The 16,417-nt window shown below is 29.8% G+C and overlaps 1 protein-coding gene across 1 annotated transcript; it reads right to left on the reverse strand.

Moving 5' to 3' along the window:
* Nucleotides 1-361: 361 nt before the first annotated feature.
* Nucleotides 362-4,316, reverse strand: LOC127075998 (1-aminocyclopropane-1-carboxylate synthase 1). The gene is made up of 4 exons (XM_051017547.1): nucleotides 4,027-4,316; nucleotides 3,804-3,935; nucleotides 3,560-3,720; nucleotides 362-1,535 (listed from the first exon to the last, which is right to left on the reverse strand). The coding sequence occupies exons 1-4, from the start codon at nucleotides 4,186-4,188 to the stop codon at nucleotides 551-553; spliced, it is 1,440 nt and encodes a 479-aa protein (XP_050873504.1). The 5' UTR covers nucleotides 4,189-4,316; the 3' UTR covers nucleotides 362-550.
* Nucleotides 4,317-16,417: the final 12,101 nt, after the last annotated feature.

Raw genomic sequence — 16,417 nt, forward strand, 5'->3', positions numbered from 1 at the left:
ATTCTCATAAATCATCTTCTCAAAGAAACCGAGGGTTAAACTCAGTAAAGATAACGAGAAATTAGAAAAGAGCACCATCGATTTTAAAAAATAAATTGAATTTTTTTAAAATAGCAATAATATTTTTGGTGGAGAACTAACTAGTATAAAAAATGTATCTTTAAAACTACAAAAATGTGAAACCTACCCATCTTTGGTAAGTAATTTGTATGAAACCTTATAATAAATGTCCATGTAGCGCCTATAATAAATGTAATACCTAAGCATTTTTCTTATTAAAAAAAACATTTCCTTCAAAAAAAACTAGTATGGTTGCTAGATTTGTTTTAAATCCCATATTATTACTTGAGTCATCATCACAAACCAAAGAAAATGAAACTTCATATATAGAATAGGCAAAGTAGCCAAAAATTACACACAAACATACTTCTAGCTAATTCACTAGAAATCTCTCTAGAAGAAAAACAAAATCATTCATAGCTAGGTATACATCAATTAATTTCCCTCTCATGCATTATTTTACAACAACAACAACAAAAAACTGAAAAATTCATGTGGCTCTAACAAGTGGTGAATGAGGAGAGATGATTATGTGATTATGAGGTGACAAAACATTCTCATCAAACCTCCTTGAAGTGAAACTAAGCCTTAAATTTGGTTGCCAACGTTTGACTTGTTCAACTTTCTTCTTTGTTTCTTTCCCTATAAACACTCTTATTCTTTTCAATGCAACTTCCACCGTTTCATCATCAATGTTAGCAAAACAAACCCTAAACCAACCAACTTCACAACAATTAAAAGAAGACCCTGGTGATACATTAAGCTTAACCTCATTAATAATCACATGCCAAAGCTTCAACTCTTCTTCTATTGTTTCCTCCTTAAGCAAACTCTTCAAGTTCATCCAACAGAATAGTCCCGCATTACTTGGAAATCGACTGATTTTAACCTCTTCGAGCCCCTTCGTAAATTTCTCGTGCCTTTTCGACAACCTTCTCGAACTCTCCAAGAGAAAACTCTCAACAAATTCTTCATCACAAAGCATTGAAGCAAGCATGTGTTGAGTTTGAGATGAAACTAATCCGAAACTCGACATTTTCCTTCCACAACTCACAACTTGATCATTGTACGAATAAACTATCCCAACCCGAAAACCGGGGAACCCTAAATCCTTTGATAAACTATAAATAATGTGAATGAGATCAAGGTTGCACTTCATTTCTTGTATGACTTCACTAACACTTACATAGGTTGGTGAAGTGAAAACCGTGGCTGCATAGATTTCATCACAAACTAAATGGATTGTTTTCTCATTGATGAAAGTAACAATACTCTTTAGGGTTTCTTTGTCTAGGGTTGTGCCTAAAGGGTTGGAAGGGTTTGTTATGATCAAACCTTTTACATTGATGTTGTTTTCTTTTGCTTTTTTGTATGCTATTTCAAGTGCTTCTCTTGTTATCTTGAAATTGTTGGAACTATCACAATGGACAGGAATTAATTTAACCTTAGTTCTCCAACATAAGTCACGAATGAACCTGTAGTAAAACATGAGTTAAATTCATCACAATCACTAATTATTCAGAATAAAACTAATTATTTTTAATAAATTTTAGTATGGTATATTCAAATAATTCGGAATAAAACTATAGTATATTCAAATGATTTATAATAAAACTTATTATTTTTTAATAAAATTTAATAAAATAATTTTTTTAATATATTAAAAACTATAAGGGTTTTAAATTATTTTTACATATTTTCTTACTATTTCATTTTCTCTTTTAATGCAAGGTGACCCTACACAAAAAGTTGTTTATGGTTTTGAGTGTAAACCATACTCTCTCATATATCACTTTCACACCTTTATGATATATTCCTTTCTTACGATTCTTCAATAGTCAAGCTTTTCACTTTCTCTTTATTCTCTATCTCTCACACCTATATTTCTTTTGTCCATATGATTTTGGTTTTCAAATTAAAGTCAATGGTTAATCAATTACTACTTAGCTACGAGTCATCAAGTATATCTTTTTTTGGAGCAAACACATACTTCTTGACTAATCACACTATTGGAAAATTAATTATAATTCTTTATAAGAAAAATAAATTACAATGAGTATAAAAGAATACTCAACTCTAATTATAAAATGGATTCGAATAAAATAAATCACAGTCCAACTAAAAATCAAAACAGACTCAAAACAGACTCACAGAATAGATTCCTACTAATTATAAAATGAGTTTAAAGTAGGTGTAATTGTTTTTAGACTCATGAGCTTGACCTAACTTACCATGTCGTGTTTGAACTTTTGTGTTCATTTTATATTCTATTGGATAAGTGATTTTGCCTTATAAAAAATGTGGAGAATCTTAAATGAGGAACTATAGGGTGACACCTCACTTAGATAGAAAACTAAACAATATTTTATGTTAGTTTTATATGAAGAGAGGTAAACAATGTTAACTTCTAAGTTTACTTGATGACAAACATGAACTAATATAATACAACTAAAAATTAAGAATGTGATTTATAACCAACCTACAATATATTAGTTTTTTTATACTACACACATGCATTCATTTGAATGATATGGAAAATTCATATAAATTTAAACAATGTTAAAAAATATTTTAAATTGAAAAGCCTCGTCTCAAAAAATTGAATCTCTTCCAAAAATTAACTTTTAGAATAAACATGTTAAAAAATATTTTAAATTTTAAACAATGTGAAAATTCCAATATAACATAAAAAAGAAAACATATTTTTAACAATTAGTTTTAAAATCATTATCCATATCATATATATTGTGTCAAGGTAACAAAACCGGTTGAACATTATAGAATCATCCATTAAGTCCATCATTTTTTATTGGCCGAGTCAAAGTTTTTGAACCCTTCTCGACTTTATTCTTCTCTTTCTGTTTTTTGTCAACTTTGAAAGATGTGAATCTAAACGGAAGTGGATATGGCTTTCTTTTCACTTTTAAATTTTAAGGGTGAGATGACTTGCTCTGCATCCTCTTCACTTGCCCCGCTCTATCTTATATTTTTGGCGGGATGTGGTGAGTAGACTTAAACGAGACAGTATGGTAGTTTGTTAATCCTATCGTGTAATCATGTTTATCTTGTAATAAAATATTTCTTCTGATTTTATTTATAATAAAAAAGTTGATTTTTAGATATATTACATAACTAATGTATCTCGATCGTATATAGACTAAATAAATTGCTTTTTTTTATAAATTTAAATATATATATATATATATATATATATATATATATATATATATATATATATATATATATATATATATATATATATATATATATATATATATATATATATATATATATATATATATATATATATATATATATATTATAAATAGAACCATGAGTACATATTTTTAAACAAATTTAATAGTTTAAGACAAAACATAGTAGCTAGAAGTATAACTTTTTTGTTTTCCATTTTTGAACATTTGATATGATAGGTGAGTGAAATAGCTCATATACAATGAATAACACACAAATTATGAAAAGATAGAAGGGTACATACCCTGGATAGTAAGGAGTAGGAACTAAAAAAGCATCTCCTTCATCTGCCAAGCAAAACATTATCAATTCATTTGCTCCTGTTGCCCCTCCACTCATCAATATACGCTTTGGATCAAAGCTTACCCTTCCACCTCTCACTTTTGACATAAACTTTGCCATAGCCTAAAAAACATATAACAATAATAATAAATTTAGTATCATCAATATACAAAAATATATTATTGAAAATAAATGGTTTTTCTTACACTTGTAAACTCTGGCAACCCATGATAGTCTTGAAAGTTTGCAACATCTCTGAATTTATGCATTCCTTCAAGAGTGCAAATTGATGCCTTGGGATTATTCTTTATCCATTCTTCAATCAGATCAAAACAAAGCTGAAAATAATAAACAAAATAATTAATTAATTTAATTTAATTAAAAATAATAATGAACTATGAGGGTTTGTAATATAATATATTTATATACCTGATTTTCAGCAAGACCCATTTGGATTACACCATGAGGATTTTTGGTAGGATGAAATGGATTTCTCTCATAAGCTTTCCATCCATCAAAATATGGAGAATTTTCTCCATGTTGATCATTGGTTGCAATCTTGGACAAAAGTTGATAACTCTCACTTCCCATGTTTAGTAGTTTTCTTGAAGGTATAAAATATATTTAAGGTCACTCTAATTTGAGCTAGTTGCAATAAGGTGGGTTAATGAAATACCTTTCTTAGAATAACAAGAATAACAAGTGTGTGGAAAATGAGAGAGAATGTTGGGTAATTTATAGGGATATGCCAAGTTGAACAAGTCAATTTCCAACTTCAAATAATTTATTATAAGGGTTGGAATTAATGGATATGTATGTTGGTCAATGCAACAAATTTCTTGCGTGTATTGTTATAATTTCTATAACTTTGTCACGTGTGAAAAGAGGCATGCATGTGTAAATGGTTAAGAGAAATAAAGGATTTTCATTTATGCAAACTTACTTAGGTTGCACTTATGTTAGGTATTTGTTCTTTCAATGAAGAAAATTAGTTAACAAAAGGAATTGTTGTGCCGCAAATATGTTGCTTTAGGAAATGCATGCTCTTATAGAGAGTCCAATGCACTTAAAAAACAGCTAGAACATATCCATTATATAGGTATATCATATGCATTGTCATATTAAACAAGTTTAATTATTTTTTTATATGTAAATAACTTTTTATATATATATATATATATATATATATATATATATATATATATATATATATGGTAGTGGAAATGTCAAAATGAAACTCATTATTTGATAGGACTTATTATCAATCTTTGATAAATATATTAAGATTCATGCTTGTAAATAGTGCTTGTAATTAAAAGATTATGGATTAATAGAGTGTTTGATATTTAGTCTAAGTATTTTAATTTACAAATAAAAGTATGTATGTTCCTATAGTAATTTATTGACATAACTAATAATATGGTGTCGATGTAAATCCTTGCAAATATTTAATGGATTGCATTCACATATATATTCGTATACTCGTAACAATTATAAAAATATCAAACACTCTATTATACGGTTAACAGTATTTTTTAAAAATATATATATTTTATGAACAGTGTTATGAATAGTATCATGAACAGTATCTTGTGAATAGTATTCGTGAACAGTAATTTTAAATAGAGAAACAAAGTTGGTTAATAAGATATAAAAAATTGGTTAATGAAGTGATGAAATCGGTTAATTAAATCCAACTATTTAAAATAATTTTTAATATAAAATAAAATTGGTTAATAAAATATAAAAAGTTGGTTAATGGAGTGATGAAAGTGGTTAATAAACATTCAGATATTAAAAATATTTTTTTATAATAAAACAAAGTTGATTAATAAAATATAAAATATTGGTTAATAAAAATATAAAATTGATTAATCATATTAATTTTAAAAATAATAATAATAGTTTTTATATTTTTATAAAAAAATATTTATTACTATAATATATCAAATACATTTATATCTATTAAAATATAAAGAAAAGATACATATAGGTATAGTAGGAGAGAGAATTTAATAATAAAAAATTAAAAATGTATTGTTTATGGTGTAGGTGTAAGAAAGTGGTGTAGAAATATCATTTCTGTAAAAATATATTGTGTGCGTGTTTGATATTGAAACGAAATATTACCATAAATTAATGTTAAAAAAATGTTATTCATACACCAAAACATACACTACATCGTATTTTACTGTTCACCAATACGGTGAACAGTAAAATATTATAATAATAAAATACTATTTTATAAAAATATATAAAAAATTATTTTATTTTATTTTTTTATTTAAGAGTATCGTGTGATTAACCAACTTTATAACTTCATTAACCAATATTTAATATTTTATTAACCAACTTTGTTTTACTACTAAAAAATATTTTTATATCCGAATGTTAATTAACCAACTTCATAACTTCGTTAACCAATTTTTTACATTTCATTAATCAACTTTATTTTAATATATAAATCACTGTTCATGAACAGTACACAGACATTGTTCACAGAAGTATTGTTCATGTGCACGCATTGTTCATATGATATTGTTCATGAACTGTTCACACCACTGTTCATGTACGAATTTACTGTTCACGACACTGTTCACCATATTTGTGAATAGTGCATACGGTGTAGGTGTAACTTATAGTGTAAAAATAGCAATGTTGTTAATGTTATTATCTATGGACTTGATGTATAGACTTGATGTTAAATGAGCACTAGTATTTTGGTGAGAATTTTTTGATACTTTTGTTTTCTTTTAAGTTAAATCTAATATATGTATTTGAAATTTTAATTTTTTTTCTCTCTATCTTTTAAAAGCTTTTTTAGAATTGAAAGAAAAACATTAACATTTTGGATCTAAACATTAAATAAAAATGGTGAAACTCACATTTTCTCACAATTCAATATCTCTAAAGTGACGATCAAGTACGAAAAATGATTGGATGTGTATAATGTAAGAGCGTTTTATCACGCTTGAATGGAAAAACGGTGTTAGAGATTGAAGAGTGATATAGATGCGTATGGTTTAAGATATTGTCTCAAAAACATAGATGAGACCAAGGTATTTTGTATAAAAGGTCTAGTAGAGATTATGTTTGGTGGAGAAATTTCATGAATCATTAGCTAATATTTTCTTGACTATAAGTTGATGAGATTTGGATTTGATGTGTGGTGGAGGGTGTGGATTAGGGCGTGTGTTTTTTTGGGAAGCCTCTCGGTCCAGGTCAATGGTTATACGACCAAGGAGATCAATATCCATATATGTTTAAAGTAGGGAACCCATTGACGCCTTTCTAATTTATGTTGGTGGTGGAGGGCTTGAGTGCAACCATGAGGAATGCATCTTGGCTGGGCATTTTTTCCAAGTTTCTGGTAAGGGATTAGTGTTTAGTGATATCACACCTTTAGTTTGTTGATGATGCTTTTTTTGTGGGTGGAGCTTCGGTTGCGAACCTTTGGGCGGTTAAAATTGTCCTTATGAGCTTTGCGTTAGCCTCTACGTTAAGATTAAACTTCTCCAAAAGCTTCCTCTTTGGTATTAATGTGGATGGTTCTTTCATGATTTGGTGGAGAATTTTCAACATTGTAGGGTAGGTTGTCTACCATTCAAGTATTTTGGTCTTTTTTTGGGTGCGAATCCTATGAATGAGTTAACTTGGGAGCTTCAAATTAGGTTTTTCTTCTTTAGATTGGGTTCGTGTATGAATGTGTTAATTAGCCTTGACGGTATGGTGGCTCTTCTTAATGCAGTTTTGAATGTGATTTATATTTATTTATTTTCCTTCATAAAGATGTTTGTCTCGGTTTATAGAAAGATTGTTTGCTTGTAGATGAGGTTTCTTTAGGGAGAGATTAAAGGGCACTCGAAGATTTCTTGGGTGAGCTGGGAGGAGGTTGGTTGTAAAAGAGTCGAATGGTCTTGAGGTCTGAGATCTTAGACTTGTTAATCTTGTCTTCCTTTGCAAGTGTCGTTGGAAGGCGCTTCAAGGAGGTTCGTCTCTCTAGCGACTAATTTTGACGGTGAGGTGTGGAACGGGTGTTGTGGCTTCCCTTTTAGGAGGTCTTGCATGGGTTTTGTGGGGAGTCCCTTCGTGGTGGAGAGAAGTTTTGTTGTTGGGTTCCAAAGGTGATAATGTTTCAAACTAGTTCAGGGAGAGTGTTATAGGGATTATGGGGAATGGTCTTCAACTCAAGATTTGGGATTATGAGTGGGTTAGACCAAATTCCTTCGGTGTTTCTTTTAGGAGATTGTATATGATGTCAGAGCAAGAGAATCAGCTTGTTGATCTTATGGGGGTGTGGGTGAAGGGTGTCTTGGTATGAGATTTCAAGTGGAGGCGTGGTTTGTTGGTTTGGGAAGAGGAATTTGTTGCTAGACTGTTTATTTATGCGGAAATTAAGGTGAAGATTGTGCAAGAGGATTAGTGGGCTTGGAAGTTAGATGTCAACAATGGTTTTTCTTTAAAGTCTGTTGCTTGCTAATTTGTCTGAGTGAAAGGACCTTATACAAGCCATAGTGGTTTGGATGTTAGCTTCAAGGTGGAATAGTTGAGTCTCATCTATAGTAGTTATTTTCTCTTTGAAGATGCTTCAGGGTATGATCCATTATAGAGTGAATATTTTGAAGCATATGGTGATTACCAATCCATCTATGTCTTTTTGTGCGTAGTGCTTGGACCATGTAGAATTGGTGGATCATTTTTTATGTATATTTTGTTATGGCCATTTGGTTTATAGTCTTGAGTTGGGTTGGATTTTCTACGGTCTTAATAGGGTCAATTGTTGGGTCATTATAGATGATTGAGTGGTTGGGGGTTGTAAGCATGTTAGTACGGGTCTTACTTCAATTTAGTATGCAGTGATATAGACCATCTGAAAATCTCGTAACAAATTTATTTTTTTCCCAGAAAACTTGATTGTTGATCATGGTGTGAGCACAGTTGTTGATCATTCGTGAAAGTGGGTTTAACCACGGCTTGCATATCTCTCTATCACTTTTAGAGATTGGGAACGAGATCCGCTTGTTTGCTTGGGAAGATAGAAGTGTGATGGGTTTCTCGGTGCTCTCTTTGTGATCAACAATGGTCTTTTCATCCTTCTCTTTAGCTTGATGGTTTGAGGGTTGTTTCCATGCTTGGCTCTCTCTAGTTGGTTGAGTGGTTGGCATATGTCTACCCTTTGTTGGGGTACCTGGTTGTGTTGGTGTGGCCCTTTTTTCAGTGTGTGTGTGTTGTTGAATGGTGGTATGTGGTTTTTGTTTGTTTTCTTGTGGTTGGCTTGGTACATCTTGTATCTATGGTCTTTTACTTGATTTGTACTTCCATTGTTATTTCTTTATTTACTTATTTATATTGATATATTATATTTCAAAAAAACTATTAATGTCATTATATCTATTATTTATTAAGTATTTATTATTCTCTTTTCTTTTTATTATTTTAATATATTTATTTTATATTATTAATAAAGGTCAGTCTGCAAAATCTTTCATATTTTCTTATTCATACACAATAACTACATCAATAACACAAATGATTATTATAAGAAATGTTTATAGAATTTATTTTAATAAAAAAGATAAGTTTTTTTTAAAAGGCAAATTGTTGAATTAAAAAGGAAAAATAAAAAGGATGGAGACATAAAACCTAATCCATAAAATAGATAGTAAAAACAATAGTTGGACATATCCAACCTATCCCTCAAAAAGCATTCAAAATCAAAAATATGAAGTGAATCCTAACAAGTGTCATAATCAACAAAAAAATTGCATTGGCTAATCTATCTGCATATGCATTCCTCTCTCTGAAAATGTGAAATATCTTGAATGTAAAGGAACGAATAATGTGTAAAGTATTCTTCCATTTAATTAAAAGATGTCAAAGGACAATATTAACATTATGAAAAAGTATGAATGGCCAGCATTGAGTCTGTTTCAAGCCAAATATTTCTCTAATTTTTTCTGTTAGCATATTCGAGAGCAAAATCGATTCCATGCAATTCCACTTGAAAGGAGGTGGAAACTTCAATCTTAGATGAGAAAGCTCCCAAGAATGTTCCTAAATTATCTCTGAATGATGTCACCACAAGTTGATATTCTAGGATTTCCTCTTGAAGCTCCATTTGTGATGTACTTAATCCAATGATCATTAGGAAAACACTAATTAACTTGAATGATTCTAGGTCCAGGAAGACGTTTACATTTGATATCAAAAAATTTAATAACTGTAAACTTGTGAATCGAAGAACACATGTGCCCCTTGAAATAAGTATATGTCAAATAGATCAATTATTTAACATGAAGAATGTCTTTATCAAAGTCAACTTTACCATTTTGAAACTTGATATCCTTTCTTGTGTGTCAAGTTTTCTAAAGAATTATTATATGAGACCATGATCTGATTCTAAATTTGAGAGCTTCAAGATCTACCAGCAAGTTTGAATAAGCTTTCATAAATAATTCTATCAATGTTCAAACGAAACAATTGATCCATCCATTTTCAAAAAATTAAGGTGTACATGCATTTAAAAAATAAGTAGTCTACGGTTTCCACATCATGATTTCAGAAACAGCACCTCGAAACCATATGCATTCCCTTTGAATCAATTTTTCTTCTATTGTAATATAATTATGCATCAACTAACAAGTCACTAATAATTAATTGGAGGTATGTAGGGATGTCAAATGAATTTTGTTCAATAAGCATCAATGTGATCCCTCCTGATACAGTTGTAGGCATCTTTAAAAGATAGACCACAATTTCCAAATTATGTCCAAATGAGTCCATCAACAATAATATTATCAAATGACAAGTTGGTCTTTAAAATTTCTTCAGCAATTTAAGAATCCAAACTGGATAAGCCATAAGTAATATTCCAATTAATGTCTTGGATAATTTAATTAGCCCTAGCAGTTTGTATACATTGAATATCCATTGGCAATACTAGGTGTAAAAAAATAATTTTGTATTCCCACAACCCATTACCAACCTATCATCTACTATGTTACTTTAGAAAGGAAAAAGGAATGTAAAATGGCATGCCATGTTGAAGAAGAAATTATGATTCATGAATGGTTTTTTGTGCATGGAGTATCTACTAATAAACATGGAAGACCATTGATTGTTGGTAGCCAATAACTTCCAACAAAGAGATATACAACCTGCTTTATTTATTGTCTTAATATCTCTGAGATCAATATCTCCTTCAGACATAGGTGAGAAAATAACCCTCAAAGATGTAGTAATCAAAATTCTATTGTCTATGAATCCTATCCACACAAAATTTCTTATGAAAGAATACAACTTGTTAAGAAGATTGATTGGTCATTCATAAATCTTAAGACTATACAAAAGCATGCCTTGTATGATTGGTTGGACCAATTAAACCATGTCCATCATAGAAATAAGGTGGCCTTTCTAAGTAGCTAGCTTGGTCAATACTATATCTACTATGATCTGAAGATGGTGAGTTCTAGGTCTGCCTTTGAATATAGGAACTCCAAGATAGTTAAATGGTGTTTGTCCCAAAGTGAATCCAAGAAAATTTACAATGTGTATAAGTCTAGATCTTGAACTAGTTCCACCATAAATATTACAATTAGTTGGCATGGTGTGCTAACCAGAATTCTGATCATATTCTTTAAGGAGATGGTTAATGAATTGAGCATTTTTCCTGCTAGATTTGTAGAATACCATAAGGTCATCTGCACACATAAAAAGTCGGGCTAGGAATAATTATTTTACCAACTAGTATGCATATAAGCTTACCGTGATTCACCAACATAGTTAACTTCCTACTAAGTGTCTCTTTAGCGATGCAGATAAGAAAGGGATACAAAGGATCTCTTTTCCTCACTCCTCTAGAGTAATAAAAAATCCAACAGCTTTCCATTTTTGCCCTCCTCCAAAGAAATTGCCATAGCCCAGTCTAGCGATTTTGTTACTAGCATATCTCAATTTGAAATTGTTGTGAAAAAACTTTGTATTCCTATATTCATGCTTAAACCTTTTATTCCATACCTTGCTCCTTCAAAACTGGTCTTGCATATGCAATGCCTTGTCTAATAAGAGTTATGCATTTTTATCCTCCAATCTAAGATCATCAATGTAACCTGTATGATTAATCAAACATTGTATCATTTTAACTTCATCAATAGATTGAGTTACTTTAAGATAGATATTTCCAAAAGTATATTTGTTTCATATCTTAAGAATAGGTTTAAGAGATATCAGCTTAACAGATAAAACTAACATAGGGCGACCAACCACATAAGTATTCCAATTATCAGCAATAAGTTATCTACAACAATCATCCAGAATATGGTAATGACATAGCTGAATCAAACATACATTTGTCACAATGGAGAAGAATATGGTAATAGTCTGAGTGATTCTTGATCAAAGTGGAGCAACTGACTGTGTTCTAATTATCCTATCAATTATGATTACAAATGGCTTTGTCAAGCCTAACAGAAGAGTAAGCACCACATTTTATCTCATTGGTCCAAGGATAATATCTACCATTAGTGTCAAGATTAATAAGCTCATTTTCTCATGAGAATCGATAACTTCATTGAAATCACCTATCATACACCAAGGGTCCGGATTGTCCTATTGAAGATTGATAAGTTTATTCCATAATTATCTTCAAATCACAGGGGAGTTACTCGCACATAGAACTGTAATGAAGAATTTAGTTTTATCAACTTCTATAGAAAATTTTACATGGTTTTCTCACAGAGGGATTCATATAATTTTCTTAAAAAGCATATATGTTTGAATCATGGTTTTGTCTAAAATTTAATGCAAATCTCTTAAGTCTGGTTTGTTTAAGACACTCAAAAGGGAAATGAGCATAAGGAATCATTGATTAAACAACCAAAAGCAAGTCATACTTTTGTTGATCATAAAAACTTTTAATATCCAGCCTAGTATCAAGGTTTTTTACTCCTCTAGTATTCTAGTAAATGGTTTTTATTGAGTGGTGTTGTATTTACCTGATATCGCTTGGGTGTTGATTCCATTATTTGTTGAGTAAGTTTATGCATTCTCCTAATTCAAACCATCACAGGGATCTCTCACTCAATTCTTACCATTATTCTCCCTTCTATCATCGGTCAATTCTTTCTTAATCACTAAATTTTCATTCAAATCATTAGCAGTCTCTGCTACTATTTCTTCTTTATTTAGAGAGTTTTTTTTCTGATAAATGCTCCTCGTTAGCATTAACCTCATTCTCTTCCTAAATGGCCACAAAAGAGTTACCCTTTTTCAATATCGTTTTAAAGAGTATGATTTTTTACCTTATTCAGATCTATATAGTCAGCATTCACTATGTCATTCACTTTGACATTTACATATTCGTCATTATCTATGTCATTCACATTGTCCTTAACTATTATAGCATGTTTGGATTTTTTAGGCATATATCATGTTACTTCTTTAATTAGAGGCTTTTCAACATTATACCCTTTGATTTCCAATATTTATCAATACTATGACCAACAGATACAATGATTCCATAAAAGATAGGTAAATTATCATATTCCAATTCAATAAATAACGGATAATCCTCATGTTCCATCAAAATACGGTTATGGAGGGTATTTGACATGTTAAGGTCTATTTCCACATGCGCAAAATGCTCCCAACTTTTTTTCATGTAAGCTCGTCAATTAATAAAGGAGTGTTGATACGATAAGCAATTGCAAATAAATTAATTGGTTATCAATACTCTAAGGACAAACCATATATCTTCAGTCACACTTGAGTATGTGTAATTTTAAAACTTCCATGTCTAAAATCTAGGGTTCACACAGACAAACGTCGAAGAGAGATCAATCATTCGAGTCATGGAGAATCACAATACTCCCTCGGTGCCGATTTATAAGTAAAAGTCAATTTTTTCACACTTCTTAAAAAAATTGTATCATTTTTAAAATATATTTTATGGGAAGATGTAAAAACAATTTTAATTGATTGTTATTGATAAAAAAGATGAGAGAGAAAGTAAATTAAATACAATTTACATTTAATTTTACATTGAAAAATATGCATTTTGATAATAAAATGTTTTAATGAAATTAAAGTGATATATTTTTCGTATAATTTATAACAAGTAAAATATATGTTTTTTTACTTATAAAACAGTTATGAAGAGAGTAAAAGGAAAAACTCTCTCAATTCAAAACCTCTATTAAGTTGGAAGAGTAGTCTTATCATTTCATTCAATTGTTATTGGATTTGTGCATTTGACATTCGGATAAATTAAGATGTTGAAAGTAATTTTGCAAATAAATGAATTTAATTTATAATAATTTTTTTTAAGTAGTCTAGTTGGCTTGAGTCCACCTTATTAAATATGAATACATAAAGGATATCTTTCGAATTCGCCTTCCTTCATCAGATGCCCCTATACAGCTACAATTGAGATGTCTTTAACGGAATTAATTTATAATAGTTTTAAATAATGCAATATTATAATTAATAGTTAAGCTTCACTTAATGAAACACTAAATTTATCACTTCTATTAACTGAAAATTGAAATTTTATTTCTCACATTATTGCAATAGTAGCTCGTTTCACTAAACTCATTTTCATTGGTAAACCTACATTATTATATTTGTTCAACTAATATATAATTTCTGCAACAACAAAAAAAACATATCAACCAACTTTTTATTTGTCAATCCCATTAAGCTAATTCTTTTACGCCCCTAATTTGTTGGACCAAATTAATGAAACCTCAACATCTTAATTAAATACTTTTAATTCATATATGACTTTTTTTTTAAGTTGGACCTGTAATCGATTCAGACATTAAGTCACATACTTGACTTGATTTTTTAATTTGTTTTGAAAATCACACTCTTGATAATCTCACTAATCAATTATTATTATTATTATTATTATTATTATTATTATTATTATTATTATTATTATTATTATTATTATTATTATTAAATTTTAAACCTCAATTAATTTCTCTAGCCAATAATTGTCTTAAATTGTCTTTTAAGATATTAATTTAAATTTAATATATAAATATAAACGATAGATAATTTATAATCTAATCGACTTGTAAAGTGATGACTGTCATTTTATATAAACTCTTTTTAATTTTTTATTTTTGCACCGACCTGATGATATTTTGATTTTCTAATTTGAATGTATTTTGGACGGTATTGAAGTCATTCCAAAAATAGTGAATTGGAGAAGAAAGCAAGTTATCCAATAATAGCAAACAATCAATTGGTAACAGAAATAAAAATGTTATGTAGAATGTGGGGCGGCAACCCAAAGTGCCACCTTATCATATTTGACCCATTTTGATAACTCAATTTGCTTGAAAAATGCTTCCAATAAATTGGAACCTAATAAATGTAGAGACCCATATTACTATGTATAGTAAACAGTGACCACAATGGGTGAATGTTATTGCTCCTATTTTCATGGAAACATGTTGAAAATTTTGGACTCTATGGAATATGGATCACATTCAAAATGACACATGGTTCTTGGAACTTGTAGCTACTTCAATTCACCCCAATTGCTGAAATAAATTGAATAAGCTTCACACTTAGCATCTCTCTTTTGAAAATTCAGAAACCATGAGAAACATGAGTTTCTGGTCAAACTTCCTCTTGTGGTTAATGCATATTGATTGTTTTAAACTAGGGTTTGTTTACTCAAAAGGTAATGAAAATTTGATTTAATTAAATTGGTTTTATTGAATTGGTTTTGATTGTAAGGGGATATAACTAAAATAATTTATATATTTTGAATTCCTTTTCAATAAAAGTTGGTGAATATGAGTCAAGATAATTCAAAGATTCAACATTTTTATTTTGCTTTTTACACGTGAGTCGCTGCTTAATTAGGGTTGCAAGATGGATAGACAATCTCTTTTAAAGGATTTCATTTCTACTTCAAAAGTAAGAATAGTAAGAATGTGAGACATATGAGATTATGTCTCGTACCATGTGTCATACTTACTAGTTTTTTTTTGTTAGTGTTTAGAGTGAGGAGATCTTCTAATGAGCGAAGGTTTGAAGGATAAAGAATAGATTTTTAAAATTTTGGTTCATTTTTTTGTTGTAATTTAAATGTGTGTTTAGTTAAAAGGCATACAAATTAATTTTAATTAAATTGATTTTATTGAATTGATTTTGATTATAACGAGTTATAATTAAAATAACTTATATATTTCAAAGTTCCTTTACAATCAAAATTGGAGAGTATGATTTAATATAACTCAAAGATTCAACATTTTTATTTTGCTTCACCATGAGGTGTCTAGTCAGGGATGTGAGGCCCGTGGGCAGATTGTTTTGAAGGATTTCGTTTCGATCTCAAATGCAAGAATGTGACTCATTTGGAGGAAAGGCGTGAAACGTCTTAGCAGAAACACGTAAGGTGTATGCCTCATACCATGTATCATACCAAACCAACCCAACCCAATGGAAAACCGTAAACTAAATCAAACGAAACCGAAACCGCAAAAAACTGCATTTGCCTCGGATGTGTTTGGGTCATTTTTTAACAAAACTGCACGGTTTGGTTTGGTTTGCGGTTTGTATTTTGCAAACCGAACTAAACCAAATCAAACCGCATTATTTTACAACCCAAACTTCACTTATTCCATGTCCAATCCAAAACTCAAACCTAATATGCCTTAACCTTACAATTATAAATGATTTTCTCTTACTCACACTTAGGTTTCAATTTCAACCTTTTTAAATCTCTCCTACTAGTATCGCGCATTCTTCTCGTATTCTTTGTCATGTACATTTCACCTTTTCTACTATAATATGTCCTTTCTTG

Source organism: Lathyrus oleraceus, chromosome 4, assembly GCF_024323335.1.
Source record: "Lathyrus oleraceus cultivar Zhongwan6 chromosome 4, CAAS_Psat_ZW6_1.0, whole genome shotgun sequence".
NCBI lineage: Eukaryota > Viridiplantae > Streptophyta > Magnoliopsida > Fabales > Fabaceae > Lathyrus > Lathyrus oleraceus.

Bases quoted from the DNA above. Each gene is read 5' to 3' on its own strand.
- LOC127075998 (XM_051017547.1), bottom strand. From the start codon at position 4,188: ATGGGAAGTGAGAGTTATCAACTTTTGTCCAAGATTGCAACCAATGAT. The intron at 3,936-4,026 runs GTATATAAATAT...TATTATTTTCAG, and splicing joins TGGGTCTTGCTGAAAATCAG to CTTTGTTTTGATCTGATTGA. The intron at 3,721-3,803 runs GTAAGAAAAACC...TATGTTTTTTAG, and splicing joins GGTTGCCAGAGTTTACAAGT to GCTATGGCAAAGTTTATGTC.